This window comes from Alternaria ethzedia (assembly GCF_023757985.1).
Source record: "Alternaria ethzedia strain BMP 0044 chromosome Unknown scaffold_36, whole genome shotgun sequence".
Classification (NCBI taxonomy): Eukaryota; Fungi; Ascomycota; class Dothideomycetes; order Pleosporales; family Pleosporaceae; genus Alternaria; species Alternaria ethzedia.
In genome coordinates this window covers 23,900-37,800 of record NW_026056229.1, presented here as the reverse complement: position 1 = coordinate 37,800, position 13,901 = coordinate 23,900, and the positions used below count along the sequence as shown (strand labels likewise).

Below are 13,901 nucleotides of genomic sequence, written 5' to 3'. Positions count from 1 at the left end.
GCCAGGCGCACTTGATCCTCTAATCATTGATCGTCACCGTCGTCGGAGATAAACATGACGTACATGATGCAATAATTGCTAATGGTAAAACAAATTCCAGAGTGACGAAAATTTGTCAAACAACGTCAGCATGTAGAGCTAAAGGTCATTCGCTGATGCACATGTGTGTTGCGCTTACCCGGCAGGCTTCGCCTGGATGAGGTCTTGTCAAGTCTAACCTATCTAGGACGAAAGGCGCATCTACATACAGCAAGTGTACTTAAAGTCGCGCCATCACAACTTCAAACTTCAAACCCAATCCGCTCTTCTCACTTGCAACTTTTCTCAAGAGCACTACTCTATTCGAAGCATCCAACATGTCTCATGGAATATGGACACCAGAGAACTTTGGCTGGATCGCCGTCCCAAGGAACCGTTCCAACGTCCCATCTGCCGAAGAGGTTGCTGGGATGAACAATGAGTTCTACTCAGACCCCATGGACGCCTGGCCTGTAACCGACGTGACAGACAAGGCGCGTGATTATGCACAGCAACACCTTTCGAAAGAGACCTACAATCACAGCATGAGAGTATTCTGCTACGGTAAGTACTCTTCGACACCAATGCTCCGCATCGCCACGATGATGGAAACAACTATAAACCCTTCAGGTCTACTAACACTGTACGACAGGTATCTACATCATCCAACATTACTTCCCGGAATACCATTCTAAGGACTTCTTCGAAACCTGGGCACTAACCTGCCTATTCCACGACATCGGCACGACCGACGAGAACATGTCCAACACGCACATGTCCTTCGAGTTCCAAGGCGGCCTCCTCGCTTTGAAAAAGTTGCAAGAGTTCGGCGCTCACAAAATCCAAGCCGAAAGCGTTGCAGAGGCCATCATCCGCCACCAGGATCCCGGTGAGACAGGCACGGTCAGTGCGATGGTGCAGATGATTCAGATTGCTACTGAGTTTGGTAAGCCATGCTTGTGCTGATAGTATTCTGGATAGTCGACCGACTGACATTACTCAGATAACATGGGACTACAACCACATCTTGTAGGCCGGGAGGTTATCGAATCGGTGACGGCGCGACTGCCTCGAATGGGCTGGTCGGGATGTTTCTCGAGCACCATTTTGAAGGAGATTAGATTGAAGCCTTGGTGCCATACTACGGCGTTGGAGAACTTTGCCGAGTCTGTGGCTGGCAATGAGCTTATGAGACCGTATGAATGAGCGGGGCGTGGATGAGGGCAAGGCATTCAGATGATGAGAAACGACGATATGTATAAGAAGACATAAGATCGTAGAGCTACAGCACTATACAGAATGCGAACAAGCCCTTCCAAGCTCATTGCTTGCGGGTACGAGACTCTCGTACCCGCCAACTCCCCACCCAAAACCCCCTGCATTATGGCGCTTAAAGTGCTGAGAGCCACTAGATTTCAACCCTCACCTCGGATCATTGGTATCAGTCACCGAATAAGTGACGCACCGATACGTGTATCTCCCAGCATTAAACTTGTTCTTAATAGTATTACACTCTTTGATCAGTTTGCGAACCGCATACCGACAATCATCTTCATTCAATTTCCAGTTGTAGCCTCTGCCACAACAATTAGCATCGCTGAAACATACACAAAGGTAAAGATCAAGACTTACTCGCACCACTTCATGTCCCCGTATGGTTCCTTCTCCCCTGTCTCCACCGTCGCCACATTCATACGCATATGCATGGGCGTATGATCGTTCGGGTAGAAAGGCGTCTCGCCTTCTGGGGGATACATGAAGCCATCGGCGTTGTTGCCGAATCCGTCGATCGTAGTCCCGTCTTTACACCATGCGCTGATCGCCTTTTCGATGTCGTCTGGGGCGAGTTTACGGTTGGTAAAGGTTGTTTTCGGATCCCAACATTGAGTTGTATAAGGCTTGTTGCTGTCCTTGGCGGTCAGAAATTCTGGCGCGGGGAAGGCTGGGTGTTCGTTCCAGGGAGGGTTGTCGAGCTGCGTGACGCCGCTGAGGTCGACGCTGTAGTCGATGGTGCCGACGGTGGCCGTGAAGCCGTGGGTGTTGTCGGAGTCGGGGTCGCAGGTGCTCAGGCCGTTGGTGAGTGCGGCGATGCATTCGTCTTTCACAAACGAAGCTTGTTGGTTGTTGCCGTTTGGCTTAGCGCGCAGCCAGAATGAGCGCCGATTGGGTACGTCGAGTTGGGTGATGCCCCAGCGCCAGTATACGTTGTCGGATTTGGCGTTGGAACTGAATTGGTGGCCGTCGTTGTCGCTGCACCAGGTTTGGATGGCTGACTCGACACTTACTCCTCCGGAGGCGGTCTTGTCGTTCTTCGGTGCGTCGAGTGGGTGGTTCAGACACTTGACTGTGGAGTCGATTTGATGATGCGCGGTGAAGGAGTATGTGCCACAGCCGATGTCGATACCTCCGCTTCCCGCCAAGAACTTGTTGCCATCGCCTACTGAACACGAATCCCTCTCCGTCAGGCCTTGGAAGGCCTCTTCACATGAAAATTGACAGTCGGTAGCGTTGTCTCCAGTCTTGGGTCTCCACCACAAGGCGAACTTGTAGTCGCTAAAATCGTCAGAGGCGTCTCGTCTCCAGAAGCGTCGACGATTCAGCTGCGATTGTTCTCCTTTCGCATTGACCATCCAGGTAACGTCTTCGGTCGAGCCGTCGGCCTTCTCACAGAAGTCGGCGTAAGTGACGTTGAACTCCGAAACCGGAAACTTAGTGTCCTCGTTGGGCATACAGAAGCTGAATACATCTTTGATGGGGATCTGCGGCTGGTACGGAACGATCCAGGGCTCCACTGTCATCGTTCTCACAGCGTATTCAGTTGGTGTGGCAGTCGGCAAATCGGTCATTTTCGGACATTGTGTTGTGCATCTCTTGATCTGACCAATCATGCTGCAAAATGCTGAGCATTCTTGTGTGCTGGATGAGCTCGAGCTACTGACAGTAGAGGTCATCGACGACGTCGGGGTAAACGACGTGATCGAGGGCGTCAGTGAAACTTTCACCATCTCCTTGAGCTCACTACCGGGGATGCGGATGGACGGGGATATGGGGCTCCCAGTAACTGACCGTTGGTAGTTCACCATGAAGACAAATAGTGCTATAAGCGTCGCTTCGTGCGCATACAACATAATCTGGTCGGACATCTCTTTCGCCATATTCATTACAAACTCCATTGCTTCTTGCACATCTGGCTGTATCCAGGTAGGAATCTCGGTTGTCACCGCCCCCAATGAGTCAAGAGCTTCGAAGGCGGCACCTGGCGAGGCATTGAGGAGTACTTGCTTAGTGGAGCAAATCACTCCGGTGAGCTGCTCACTGAAGTCCAGACTACGAGCTCTTCGTGATGATGAGGATTTGTCATCAATAGTACATTGCTGACTTCTGTCGATCAATTCTGTCATTCGCTTTCCAAGAGCCTCCGGGATGTAGATTTCAATGTCGCCAGGGGAATCATTGTTTGCCGAATTGGTGAACATGGTCTGATGGGGTGCATCGGTGCTGCGCACGTTTAGTTCAATGAAGTGAAGAGAGGAATTACATGCTTACGCTGTGGTTACAGTTGCATCGGGTTTCCGCGTGATTGTAATGATTGGCGCGTCAGATGCAGTGGCTATAGCAACCGTGGATGCTTGCGCTGCGGAAGCTGCTGGTCCCAGTTGATGAGCAGGGGCATGGAGAGCTACGGGTACACCTTTCGATGAGTTGGAGGTCACCGGTATGATATAAGCAAAGAAGACTGCAACCGCTGCTCCTACTCCATACAGCAGCTCTTCTACTTGACGTGTTTCCAGTTCGGTATTCGGGCTGACGAGAATGTCTTTGATACTCTCAAAGCATACATCATCAAGGTCGACGCAGGCGCTTTCCAGAGCGCTTTCGACTTTGCCGCGCAGTTCATCTGAAAGTATGACATCGACCCCGTCGTTGGGGCTGGGTGAGTCGGTAAAGACAATGCGTGATCCAGTAAGAGTTGGCGTGGCAGTCTAATATTGTCAGCGAAAGGGCTCTCATGTCCATCAGTTGATATTGTTTCATACCAGAGTCGCTGAGTATTGGTTGGTGTCACCCAAACTGAGCGTGAAGATCTCAGCCATTGAGACTGACAACAGTGCTCCAAAGCTGATCAAAACGATGAGGCGAACCATGATATGAGTTGAAAGATGGATATGTAATGAGGTGAAATGTGTAGCCAAGTGCTCCTGGGAATCTGCTGGTGTCTGTCTTGTCATGAACTGCCGACTTGGTGGTTCATATACACCCGCAAATACTGAACAGACCTGCATCTCAATCCAAACTTGCGACGTGTGCATCAAGCAAGTTAACTGTCAGTCTGCATTTCGGCCCTCCGTCTACCCGTCTGACCAGTCTATCTGTGCCCCCTCCTGCGTCTGGTGTTGCACCTCATGCCGTATGCTGGCATCGAGAGGCACAGGCCCGAAGTTGGGGGGCCGAGACAATCAAACTGATTGAGGGTATCAAGAGGACGATGATGTGACCGATAAGCCGAGTGTGTTGTGATGTCTGACTTCTCCAATACGATTACCGCTCCTGCACGCCAGCTTGCCTCGCCACCTCAAGCATACATTTAGGGGCTGATATCCTTACGTGGCTCGGCGAAGACACAAGACATATGTGACAAGATGACATAGCAGGTTATGTATGAGGAAGGTAACAGCTTCTGTGTACCACTGACGGAATAAGAGAGGCCACATTCTCCTGCAAATCACCCCTCGAAGGTAAAGAACGTCCAATCCGTTGAATATCACCTGTCTCTGGAAGCGAGATGAGCACATTGCTTGGAAGAGAATTGTGGCATAGTCGACTGATCTGCCACATGTGCCACTAAGGTTGACCAAGTTCGGCTGCTTTCAGAATTTCGTACAACTCCTCGCGACCGCGTTCCTGCGCGTACTCGATTGGCGTTGTTCGACCTACCTTGCACCGAATGGTAGGATCTGCGCCATGTTTCAGCAGATACAACAGTTTCTCCTTGGCGTTATGTCGAACGGCGTGGTCGAGCGGCGTAGCCCACTTCTTTGACACGTAGTTGACATCGGCGCCATGATCGATCAACACAGCCATAGTAGCGATGCCGTTCCTTTGGCCCCGAACTCCAATGGCGCTAAAAAGTGCTAACGGATCCATCGTGGCCCCATGAGACAGCAGAATCTGCAGTGGAGTTGCATCTTCCCGACGCGCCGCTGAGGCGAGGGCGGTACAAGGCTGCAGACATGACCCTCGTCTTACGGACTTGATGTTTGGGTCTGCGCCGTGATCGAGGAACCAGCGTAGTAGGTTTTCGGAACGCTGAGCTCGGCTACCAAAACGTGAGAAACAGACTGGATAGAATGATGGTAGTGCTCACTGGACAGCTGGCGTTTCAAACTCTGTACTGTTGACATCCCAGCCATGATCGATGAGTTCTTGGAACGCGGCAGGCTCGTCTCTAGCGAAAGCTGCGTTGAACGATAGAATCGATAACGTAGCGCCATGGTCCAGTAGAGTTTTGAGCATACGCAGTGATCCATTTCGCATCGCTACTGTCAGGCATCCTTGTAACTCTTTGTAGCTCGGCTCCGGGTGGCTATGAAGCCACGCCAGGAGTCTGTCAATGTCGTCCGATCCGATAGCATCCTGTATCTCCGGGGGCGGGAAGTTCATGTCGCTGGTAGAAGAAAGTCGAGGGTGTCAAGGCTACGCGCCATGATATCGAGGAGGGCAAGCATTACATACATGAAACGTGCGGCACAGATATGTGTATGTTTGGGTGGTAACACAATCGAATTGATTCCCGGGGCTGATTGACGTCATGCCAAGATACCAACCACCTCCGATAGCCCCCGCCTCACGTGGCCCCTAATTGTTGGGGGGAACCGTGCGACCTTCGTTGGGATTGGCACCACCAACATCTTCTCTATCTTTTGCGCTTTTGGTGTGCGATAGAGATAGCCCCCGGCACAGTCGATAGTAGACACACACCTGTTTCATGTTTCATGTGCCATGCCTCTATTCTGTAGCTCGCCTCATTGAGGCATGAGTGGCACCTTCCCGGCTACGGCCCTAGTCGGCATTGCTTACCTACCCCAGAATTTCTATTGCTCCAGTTTCAGTATTTATCAAAGCATTTCCGCCTGTAGATGACCAGAAGGGTAGAGAACTACTCGCGTGAGTTCGTTGCGACGTGTTGTACCATTCCAACCCGTGTATATCAGCCATCGCCCGCGCTCCCTGAAAACCTTACAAACACCGAAGTGCACGAACCACAGATCTCAAAATGAGGAGAGGCACCCTTTTCGCAGTGCTACTCGCCATCTACTGCTCGACCGCTAATGTCATCTTGCGTAAGTTAGGTCCATACTTGCTGCCTTAGCAGCATGACATTGGACTAATCAGAAGCTAGGATACGCGACAGATGTTGATAGTCCGAACCAGAAGAGGACCGAACTGATCGAACACGATGTCAGACAGCTTTCTTCGCTCGGCAGCCACCTCCACCGCCGTGCTGGTCGTGCGAAATGTAGCGCGCCTCACCGAGGACCTGGCATCGTCGAAAGGGGCCTAGAAGGCTCTTTTGACAATTCTACCATTCAAAGGCGCATGAATCTTCCCACTCCCGACACTATTGACGACTACATTGTAGCGGAGACTGGAGAAGCCGAGGCAGTCGTTTGGGGTCAACGAGACGGTAACAGTGACGAGAATGAGTTCGACACCAACACGTCGATATTCGACCAATTCAAGTTTTTTCAAGAGAATCAAATGAGTCAGGGTACCTCACACCTTATGGGCTGTACTATGCTAGTCATTGTCAGTCGCAGGGGTGTTTGGATGGGTCATTTCTGGGAAGACATCTCCTTTTCCACAGACCACACACACCACTTCTGGGACAAATACAAGGGAGACCAAGACAAAATCTTCACCGAGTCTGTTATCAAGGGTATGCGAAACGGCAAAGGAAGCGGGAGGAATAAGCAGCAGGACTCTTTAAGGTTGAATGCCGATAAGTTCAAGGACGACCATCTCAAAGCTTACCTCATCCATCCCGAATCCAACGCCGATGAAAGCGGTGACTATAGAGAATACTGGGATAAGATGAAAGAGGAAGCATGCATATATCTTCCCAAGCTTAGGGAACCAAACCACTGGGAAGAACATGCATACGAACCTACGGACGACAGGGATATACTCAACGAAACCCCACGCGGGAGACTGCTGTTCAAATACGACGCAAAGCATCTCAGCGTCGGACCGAGTGCTGATGGCACACCCTTTACAGAGCATCTAGTAATGCTGTGGAGCGAGACCAAAGAGTTGCATAACGATATATGGGTCGCGGACACTATCGAGAAGTCCTGATGCACTCTGTCCTACTTCGCAATATAAAGCCACGCCACCGCTCTCGCCGCCAACTGACTCCCAGTTCTTGCTCGGCTATCTATAAACGCCCCATTCTTTTCGTTTTAACGATCTTTGTTTGTTGCGAATATGAATGTTCAACACGGTCTTTTCACGAGAATCTCAGCTTCGCCATCTAGCAACGTCGATTGTTTTTCTTTCTACCCACACTGTACTCCTGCCTCTTTGGGGGTCTAGGACTCTGCCCGTCACTATCGTTACCAACGCTACATATAATTTACTACCTAGTCCCAATGTGCGAATCACTACATCATTATTGACATCCTTACATCTCGTGATTCAAACTGGCCCAAGCCCTCTAATTCTCTTACTTCTCCTCTTCATCCTCGCTTCCAACATCCCTACCAACTCCACATACCCACGCTTCCTAGCATCATCCGCAGCCGTCGACCCAAAGCAAATCACCTCAGGATCCGCGCCACATGCGAGCAAAACCTCCACCGCCTCTGCATTACGGCACCGAACAGCGCACTTCAGCGGCGTACCCCATGTCTGCGACACAACATCCGGAGGTACACCCTTTGCAAGCAGAAACTCCACCGATTCGGTAACCTGCGAGCGGATAGCATGAAAGATGACCGACGCATCCGGTCTGGCGCCAAACTCAAGCAAAATGTCCATGGCCTTCACCGAGCCACACGAAGCCGCCTTCTGTAACGGTGTAGCGAAGTCTGCGCATGAGCCTACCAACCGAGGATTCGAAACGACATTCAGCTCTGCGCCGTGTTCTAGCACCCAGCGAAGAGTGTTCTCTTCATAGATCGAAGCGCTTGGTTGCATGTCAATTGTCATGTTCGCTCATGCAAGAGGAAATATGCATACCCAGCCACGCTTTCTCCATACCAAAGCCCCGTACCTCCTACATCCCATCCCCACTTGAGCATCAGATCCAGTAAGCTCGTGTCCTGGTTTCCCCTCTCCAACGCAGCATCAAATGACTGACGGGACAACTTAGCCTCGTGTCTGAACAATACTTCGAGGACGTCGAAATCCGCATGTGGCATCGCCACATCAAGACAATGATCTTTATCTTTCTGTGTGACGGCCCTCGTCTCTTTTCGAGGTCGTCCTTGCTTTGTGAATTTGGCTTCCAGGCCATCGGCGTCGTTGTTCTTGATGAGCTCTTCGAGCTCTGGAGTCAAACCCATGTCAGGGACCTCTTCGGGGTATAGAGGCCCAATGATACATGTAATCATTGGTGCGGTTGTGACGGCGGTGAGGATAAAGGATCAATGTCTGCGCGACACCAACAAAGGTCTATTTGAAGAGCGGTCGATGTCATGCCAAGGTGGCAGCCTACAAGATACATGGAAGTTATGCATGTGTACGGCGTGGTTGTACCATCTCACTCACGGTTGTTGGATATAGATCTGGGACAGCCTACCAATGAGAATATGAGAAAAATGTACTTCATTGAATACAAGACCATAAGTAAGCTGGGGTTGTGACCGTAGCACCATCCAATGATCGACCCTACGACTTGCACACGAACAGTGTATTCCACAGCCGTTAACCATTTTCGTCGTTTCGCCATTTCAAACGCCGATATGCCCACCCTTCCAAGTATCATGATATCGTTGCAAGGTTGCTATAAGTGCATGCTCAACGAGTGACTGGCCGTGCCAACATGAGAAAATAAATGGACCCAAAAGAAGCCAAACATGTACGCCTTGACCGTCATCCCCATGCAGGTGTGCGCCATATTTATCCGAGAAGTTTGTCCTTGGGCAGACGCTTGAGGGCTGCCTCGACGTCCTTGTGATCAACGACCACGCCGCTCTCAGAACAACGGGCTTTGGCGCGGAGCTCCGAGCAGAGATTGTCGATGTCGATCGTGCCATCCTTGAAGTCTGGGCGACTTGAGAGCTTGTCCCTGTGCGGAGTTAGCGTACCAGGTCTCATGTGACCACAGGGTTGTACTGACCATATTTTGTGGCAGTTGAGCAGCGAGTTGACATCCTCGCCGGGGACTACCTCGTCCTCCCCATCTTGTATGCGCTCAATTTCTTCAAGAGGGTTCGTCTTCTGCACTGCAGGTGTGTCGCCGAAGTGGAAGGGGCTACCGTAGCCAGTGTTGAGGAAAGCATCATTGAAGAAGCCACCAGTGAAGTCACCGTCGCCCACGATCGCATTTTGGGTATCGCGGTACTCTCCAAAGAGGGTCGGGTCGAATTGGCCGCCGTTTTGGTTCGCGAAGTAATCGATGCCGTTGACGGCAGGTGTGGGGGATTTGGCGGCTAAGACTGCAGGAGAAGGTTTGTCGTCAGATTGGGACATCGCACGAGGCATGGGATTACGAGGGTTGCCGCAGGCCATGTTGAGCTTTTCGCAGAAGAGAACCTCACCTTCGGAGTTTCCATGACACACATAACCGTCCTTGATCGTGTCCAACTGCTGATTGGGCGAGGTATGACTTGGCTCTGGTGATGTCCCGCAGGAGGAGTCTTGGTTGGTAGGCGATGTGGATGAGTTGGACGGTGAGTCTGAATGGCTTGATGAGCCACTGTTGAACTGGAAAACACGCGATTGCGAACGAGTGGAGTTCTCCGTGTTACTGCGGGAGGGTTCGTTGTTCGTTTTGTTGTTGTCGAATCCGAAAAAGCCGTTGAGACTGCCGGAGCGCTGCGCACTACCTGGGCCCATGGCGCCAGGGGAATCTGTGAGCGAGCCGTTGGCCCTGCTGGTAGGGCTAAGGGCGCGTCCGGTGCTGTTTTGGCGACCAGATGCATTCGACGAAACCGACGTGTTCTTGTTCTTTGCTAACGGACCGTTGTCTAGTAGCTGAGCGCCAGGCAGTCCGCCAAAACGCGGGAACTCGAAGGAGAAATTGTTGTTGTTGCTATTGTTGTTCAGCATAGAGCTGAAACCTCCAGCAAGAGCAGGAGTACGAGACACTCCGGTGCTGTTGAGCGAGAGTCGTTTTCGGTATTCGCGAAGTTCCGTTTGCAGCCGTTGCACTTGTGCCCGGAGGAGACCGTTCTCGTGGTTTGTGGCATCGGAAGCCTTCTCGAGTTCTTGTACTTTGGTTTCGAGGTCTTTCAGGTGCTTTTCTTTGCGTTCTCGGAAAGCTCGTTGGGCCGCGCGATTCTGGGCTTTCCGCTTCTGTGCCTGCTGTCAGTTGAGCCAACGTGAGCATGCTCCATGAAACCTACAGTCGTGGGCTCCGAAGTCAATGGTTTGCGACCTGGCTTCTTGGCTTGCTTATCTTCACCTTCCCTGCGCTTGCCGCCGCCCTCATCATCGTCATCATCACCGTCATCCGGACTCTTCCGCTTTTCGCTCGAATCGCCGGGGGTATCTCCAGGCAGTGAGCCGATCATGTCGCCGTCTGCGTTGTCAAAATCGAAGCCATTGTCGCCGTCCAGATAGTCGACAAAGGGACTCTCTTCCATACTTCCGCCGTTGAAGCCGTTCGCGGGAGTCTGTTGTTGAGGCGACGTGAAGTATGCGGGATCGAGGCTGTCAAGAGGATACTGGAATTGGGAATTGTTCATAGACTGCTTGTTGTTGGAGCCGCTGTCTAGGCCGGCGGAAAAGATGTCGTTGGGGTTCTGGTTGTTCGAGGCCAGGGCCGCGAGGAGGAGATCCTGCTGCGTCGCATCCAGGTAGAAGGGCGCGCCATTCTGGAAATCGTTGGTAGTTCCAGCCATTGCAACTACAATCGCGAGGTAGAGGGTGGTTGGTGTTGTGTATAGCTCCGAGGAGAGCTTGCGGGTTGCTTACCGCAGCTGCGCAGCGTAGCGGAAGTTCGGAGGGGCTGGCTATCGGTCAACCACGTGCGATAACCGTTTTCGCCACCCGTACACCGCAAAATGTGGAGGAGCGGGCGCGTTGGGGTTCTGAGAGGTGGTATGAATGACGCAAGATGTTTGGGGTTGATTTGGGTAGCTCGTTCAGCGGGCGGAGGCGGGCCAGTAAGCCGACGAAGGTTTCGCGGGTATGGGAGGGCTTGTGCAGAGGGCAGAGGGCTCTGTGAGTGTAGCGCACTTGACGACAGCCGCAGAGGGGTATGCGATGTCTTTTGTCAAGAAATGGGCAGTTTGAGCGAAAGGTGGTCAGATGGTGAAGGAGCAATGGTGCAAGAAGTCAATTCGCAGCCTCACAGCCTGGAAGCCAGATCCAATGCGGCACCTGGGTACCCTAGCTGGTTGGTTCGGGCGACTTTTCGGAGCAACGCCGTTAAGCCTGTCAAAAAGCGGCCGACAACAGGTGAACGGATGATCAGCGTCAGTGATAGGTTGGGGCCGAGAGTGTGACTGTTCTCGCAGAAGCACGGCGTCAGAGAAGGGCGCAGCAGACGGCAGGCTCAGCATGCGCTTCCTGGTCTGATTGATAAGCACAAAGCTTGGTGGGGTAGGGGAGAACGCCATCGAAGACCACCACACCGGACGCTGATCACCGCGTCCGGTGCCTGGTCCTGCAGCAGGTGTGAGTCTCGCCAGAATCTCGAGTGCTGTCTGCTGGAAGGAGACTGGCTGGTTATAACAGATTTGGGGTTCTCGCTGCCACTACACTCATTGGCGTCATGCGTCATGCTGAATAAGAGCTGCCAGTGCGTCTCTCGCAGTCTACTTCCGAAGACGGCGCTTTTCTGGATAGAAGAATACTAATCATCTCGCTGCGTACTTGCGCGGTCCCTGCGACTCGGCCTCAGTTGATCATGGATACTATCTGTCATAAAAGTCGGTGAAGCAGCGTAGACTGGTGCCAAGCATGAAGATGCGGCAGGAACTATCAAATGCAGAAGTGATGGCTGCATCTGCAGACGTTAGGTGACGTGAGCAGTGAGTTTGGGTGACGGTGGTGACGGCCCCAGTGCCATTCGACATTCACGCACGCTTGTCTCACTTATAGGGCTGAAGCGCGGAGAAAAAAAGGGTCTAGGCTGTGTGGGGCGGCGCCAAGCCCAGCGGCTGCCTGCCGGGCGTCACTGCTGGTCGCGACATCCTTACTTGTACGCGACTGTGAAACAATCCAACCCACCACAACATCGCAACCACAAGTCAACCAGCGATTGCAACATGGCGGACAACACCAAGCAGATCAAGAGCGCCATCAACGCCAAGAAGCAGGCAATCGCCGTAGAAGAGCAAGGACGTGCAGAATGGGCAGGCCAGGTGAGCTGCGCACCACGGAGCTATCGCATTGACCCAACTGACATTGTATAGCTTCTGGAGATGGAGACGTTGATCGCGACGGTCGGAGAGACTGAAGAAACAGGAGCCATGCGTGCGGAAATCGTGGGTCGTGTCGCCGAGCACGACACCAAACTCGAGGTCCTGCGATCCGAACTCGCCGCTCTCGAGGCCCAGCTTCCTGAGGACGCCGCTGAACCTGCCGGTCCCAAGTTCGATATTGAGAAGCACCCAGTCCTGCGCAAGACCATGGAGAAGCAAGAGCCCGAGAAGGCCATCGTATTGAACATTGGCGACATCTGCGAGGCGCAGTGGACTGACAGGTCCTGGTACAAAGCCAAGATCCAGAGTAAACTCGGCGCCGCCTCAGCCCCCAAGTACCTTGTTCGTTTCATCGAGTACGACGACACCCTGACCGTCGATGGCTCCGCCGTACGCCCTCTGCCGAACAAGCGCAAGCGCGACGCCGAGCCTGCGTTCGCCGCAACCCCGTCTGCGCCCGTTGTCTCGAGTGCCCACGTCATCTCCGGAGCTGCTAGCATGAACCCGAGTGCGCAGGCTGCCAAGAGCGCCGGAGCTGCCCAGGACGGAGAAGAGCGGAAGGCTAGTCGCATCGCCAACAAGGGCATCCTCAAGAAGAGGCAGTCAAACTGGGCCGACTTCCAGAACAAAGGTAAAAAGAAGGGCGTTGTCAAGAAGGAGTCCATGTTCCGTACCAGTACCGAGGCTGGCAGTCGAGGTGAGTAAATCTAGCAATCTTCCCGTGTCTCATCGCTAACCCTCACAGTCGGCTTTACGGGCTCTGGCAAGGGCATGACCGAAACCCACAAGCGTCAGCGTTACGACCACAAGGCCGACGCTGACCAGGACGAGGAGTACTCTGGCGACCGCAAAGGCTTCTAGATCGTCCAAGGCGAGGTCGACGAATACTCCGTGGTACGTACAAGTGTGATCGAAAACATTTGATACTCTGAATCCCTTGCTTACGTTGCCCTCGGGCCAACTTCAGACCTAGATATACCTCAGCTACATGGAGTGATCCACTGTTGATCGAGAAGCGAAGCTTTGGCTTTGTATTAGAGGATGGAGCTAACCTGATGCAGGAGTTCGCACTCGGTTCGACTTCTCACGACTACTCGATTGAGCTCACACGAAGACCACGACATTTGCATCTTTCGGTATGACTCTTCGGTACACACTCTCGTCTGTTGAGCCAACTCACTAAGCACGACGACTCGATAGGCGTTCGATACCCACTTCATCTGACATCACTGGTCACGCATCACGCATTGGCTAGGACCAGTTACATTGTCAGGTAAGATACGTGCACTT

At 52.6% G+C, this 13,901-nt stretch overlaps 8 protein-coding genes across 8 annotated transcripts; 4 read left to right on the top strand and 4 right to left on the bottom strand.

Annotated features, from left to right (window-relative positions):
• Positions 1 to 356: 356 nt before the first annotated feature.
• J4E87_009512 (uncharacterized protein) lies at positions 357 to 1,224 on the top strand (the record flags this gene model as incomplete). The annotated part of the gene is made up of 3 exons (XM_049381088.1): positions 357 to 582; positions 671 to 964; positions 1,022 to 1,224. 3 exons carry the CDS (start codon positions 357 to 359, stop codon positions 1,222 to 1,224), a joined length of 723 nt encoding a protein of 240 aa, XP_049229114.1.
• Positions 1,225 to 1,646: 422 nt separating this feature from the next.
• J4E87_009511 (uncharacterized protein) lies at positions 1,647 to 3,583 on the bottom strand (the record flags this gene model as incomplete). The annotated part of the gene is made up of 2 exons (XM_049381087.1): positions 1,647 to 3,516; positions 3,576 to 3,583. 2 exons carry the CDS (start codon positions 3,581 to 3,583, stop codon positions 1,647 to 1,649), a joined length of 1,878 nt encoding a protein of 625 aa, XP_049229113.1.
• A 60-nt stretch (positions 3,584 to 3,643) lies between these two features.
• J4E87_009510 (uncharacterized protein) lies at positions 3,644 to 3,920 on the top strand (the record flags this gene model as incomplete). The annotated part of the gene is made up of 2 exons (XM_049381086.1): positions 3,644 to 3,703; positions 3,783 to 3,920. The coding sequence occupies 2 exons, from the start codon at positions 3,644 to 3,646 to the stop codon at positions 3,918 to 3,920; spliced, it is 198 nt and encodes a 65-aa protein (XP_049229112.1).
• Positions 3,921 to 4,860: 940 nt separating this feature from the next.
• Positions 4,861 to 5,163, bottom strand: J4E87_009509 (uncharacterized protein; the record flags this gene model as incomplete). The annotated part of the gene is given in 3 exon segments (XM_049381085.1): positions 4,861 to 4,920; positions 4,954 to 5,140; positions 5,156 to 5,163. The coding sequence occupies 3 exon segments, from the start codon at positions 5,161 to 5,163 to the stop codon at positions 4,861 to 4,863; spliced, it is 255 nt and encodes an 84-aa protein (XP_049229111.1).
• A 1,129-nt stretch (positions 5,164 to 6,292) lies between these two features.
• On the top strand, positions 6,293 to 7,374 carry J4E87_009508 (uncharacterized protein; the record flags this gene model as incomplete). Its single annotated transcript, XM_049381084.1, has 2 exons — positions 6,293 to 6,359; positions 6,419 to 7,374. 2 exons carry the CDS (start codon positions 6,293 to 6,295, stop codon positions 7,372 to 7,374), a joined length of 1,023 nt encoding a protein of 340 aa, XP_049229110.1.
• A 367-nt stretch (positions 7,375 to 7,741) lies between these two features.
• On the bottom strand, positions 7,742 to 8,582 carry J4E87_009507 (uncharacterized protein; the record flags this gene model as incomplete). Its single annotated transcript, XM_049381083.1, is given in 3 exon segments — positions 7,742 to 7,775; positions 7,793 to 8,203; positions 8,257 to 8,582. The coding sequence occupies 3 exon segments, from the start codon at positions 8,580 to 8,582 to the stop codon at positions 7,742 to 7,744; spliced, it is 771 nt and encodes a 256-aa protein (XP_049229109.1).
• Positions 8,583 to 9,138: 556 nt separating this feature from the next.
• On the bottom strand, positions 9,139 to 11,084 carry J4E87_009506 (uncharacterized protein; the record flags this gene model as incomplete). Its single annotated transcript, XM_049381082.1, has 3 exons — positions 9,139 to 9,307; positions 9,359 to 10,542; positions 10,587 to 11,084. The coding sequence occupies 3 exons, from the start codon at positions 11,082 to 11,084 to the stop codon at positions 9,139 to 9,141; spliced, it is 1,851 nt and encodes a 616-aa protein (XP_049229108.1).
• A 1,371-nt stretch (positions 11,085 to 12,455) lies between these two features.
• On the top strand, positions 12,456 to 13,472 carry J4E87_009505 (uncharacterized protein; the record flags this gene model as incomplete). Its single annotated transcript, XM_049381081.1, has 3 exons — positions 12,456 to 12,551; positions 12,603 to 13,308; positions 13,357 to 13,472. The coding sequence occupies 3 exons, from the start codon at positions 12,456 to 12,458 to the stop codon at positions 13,470 to 13,472; spliced, it is 918 nt and encodes a 305-aa protein (XP_049229107.1).
• Positions 13,473 to 13,901: the final 429 nt, after the last annotated feature.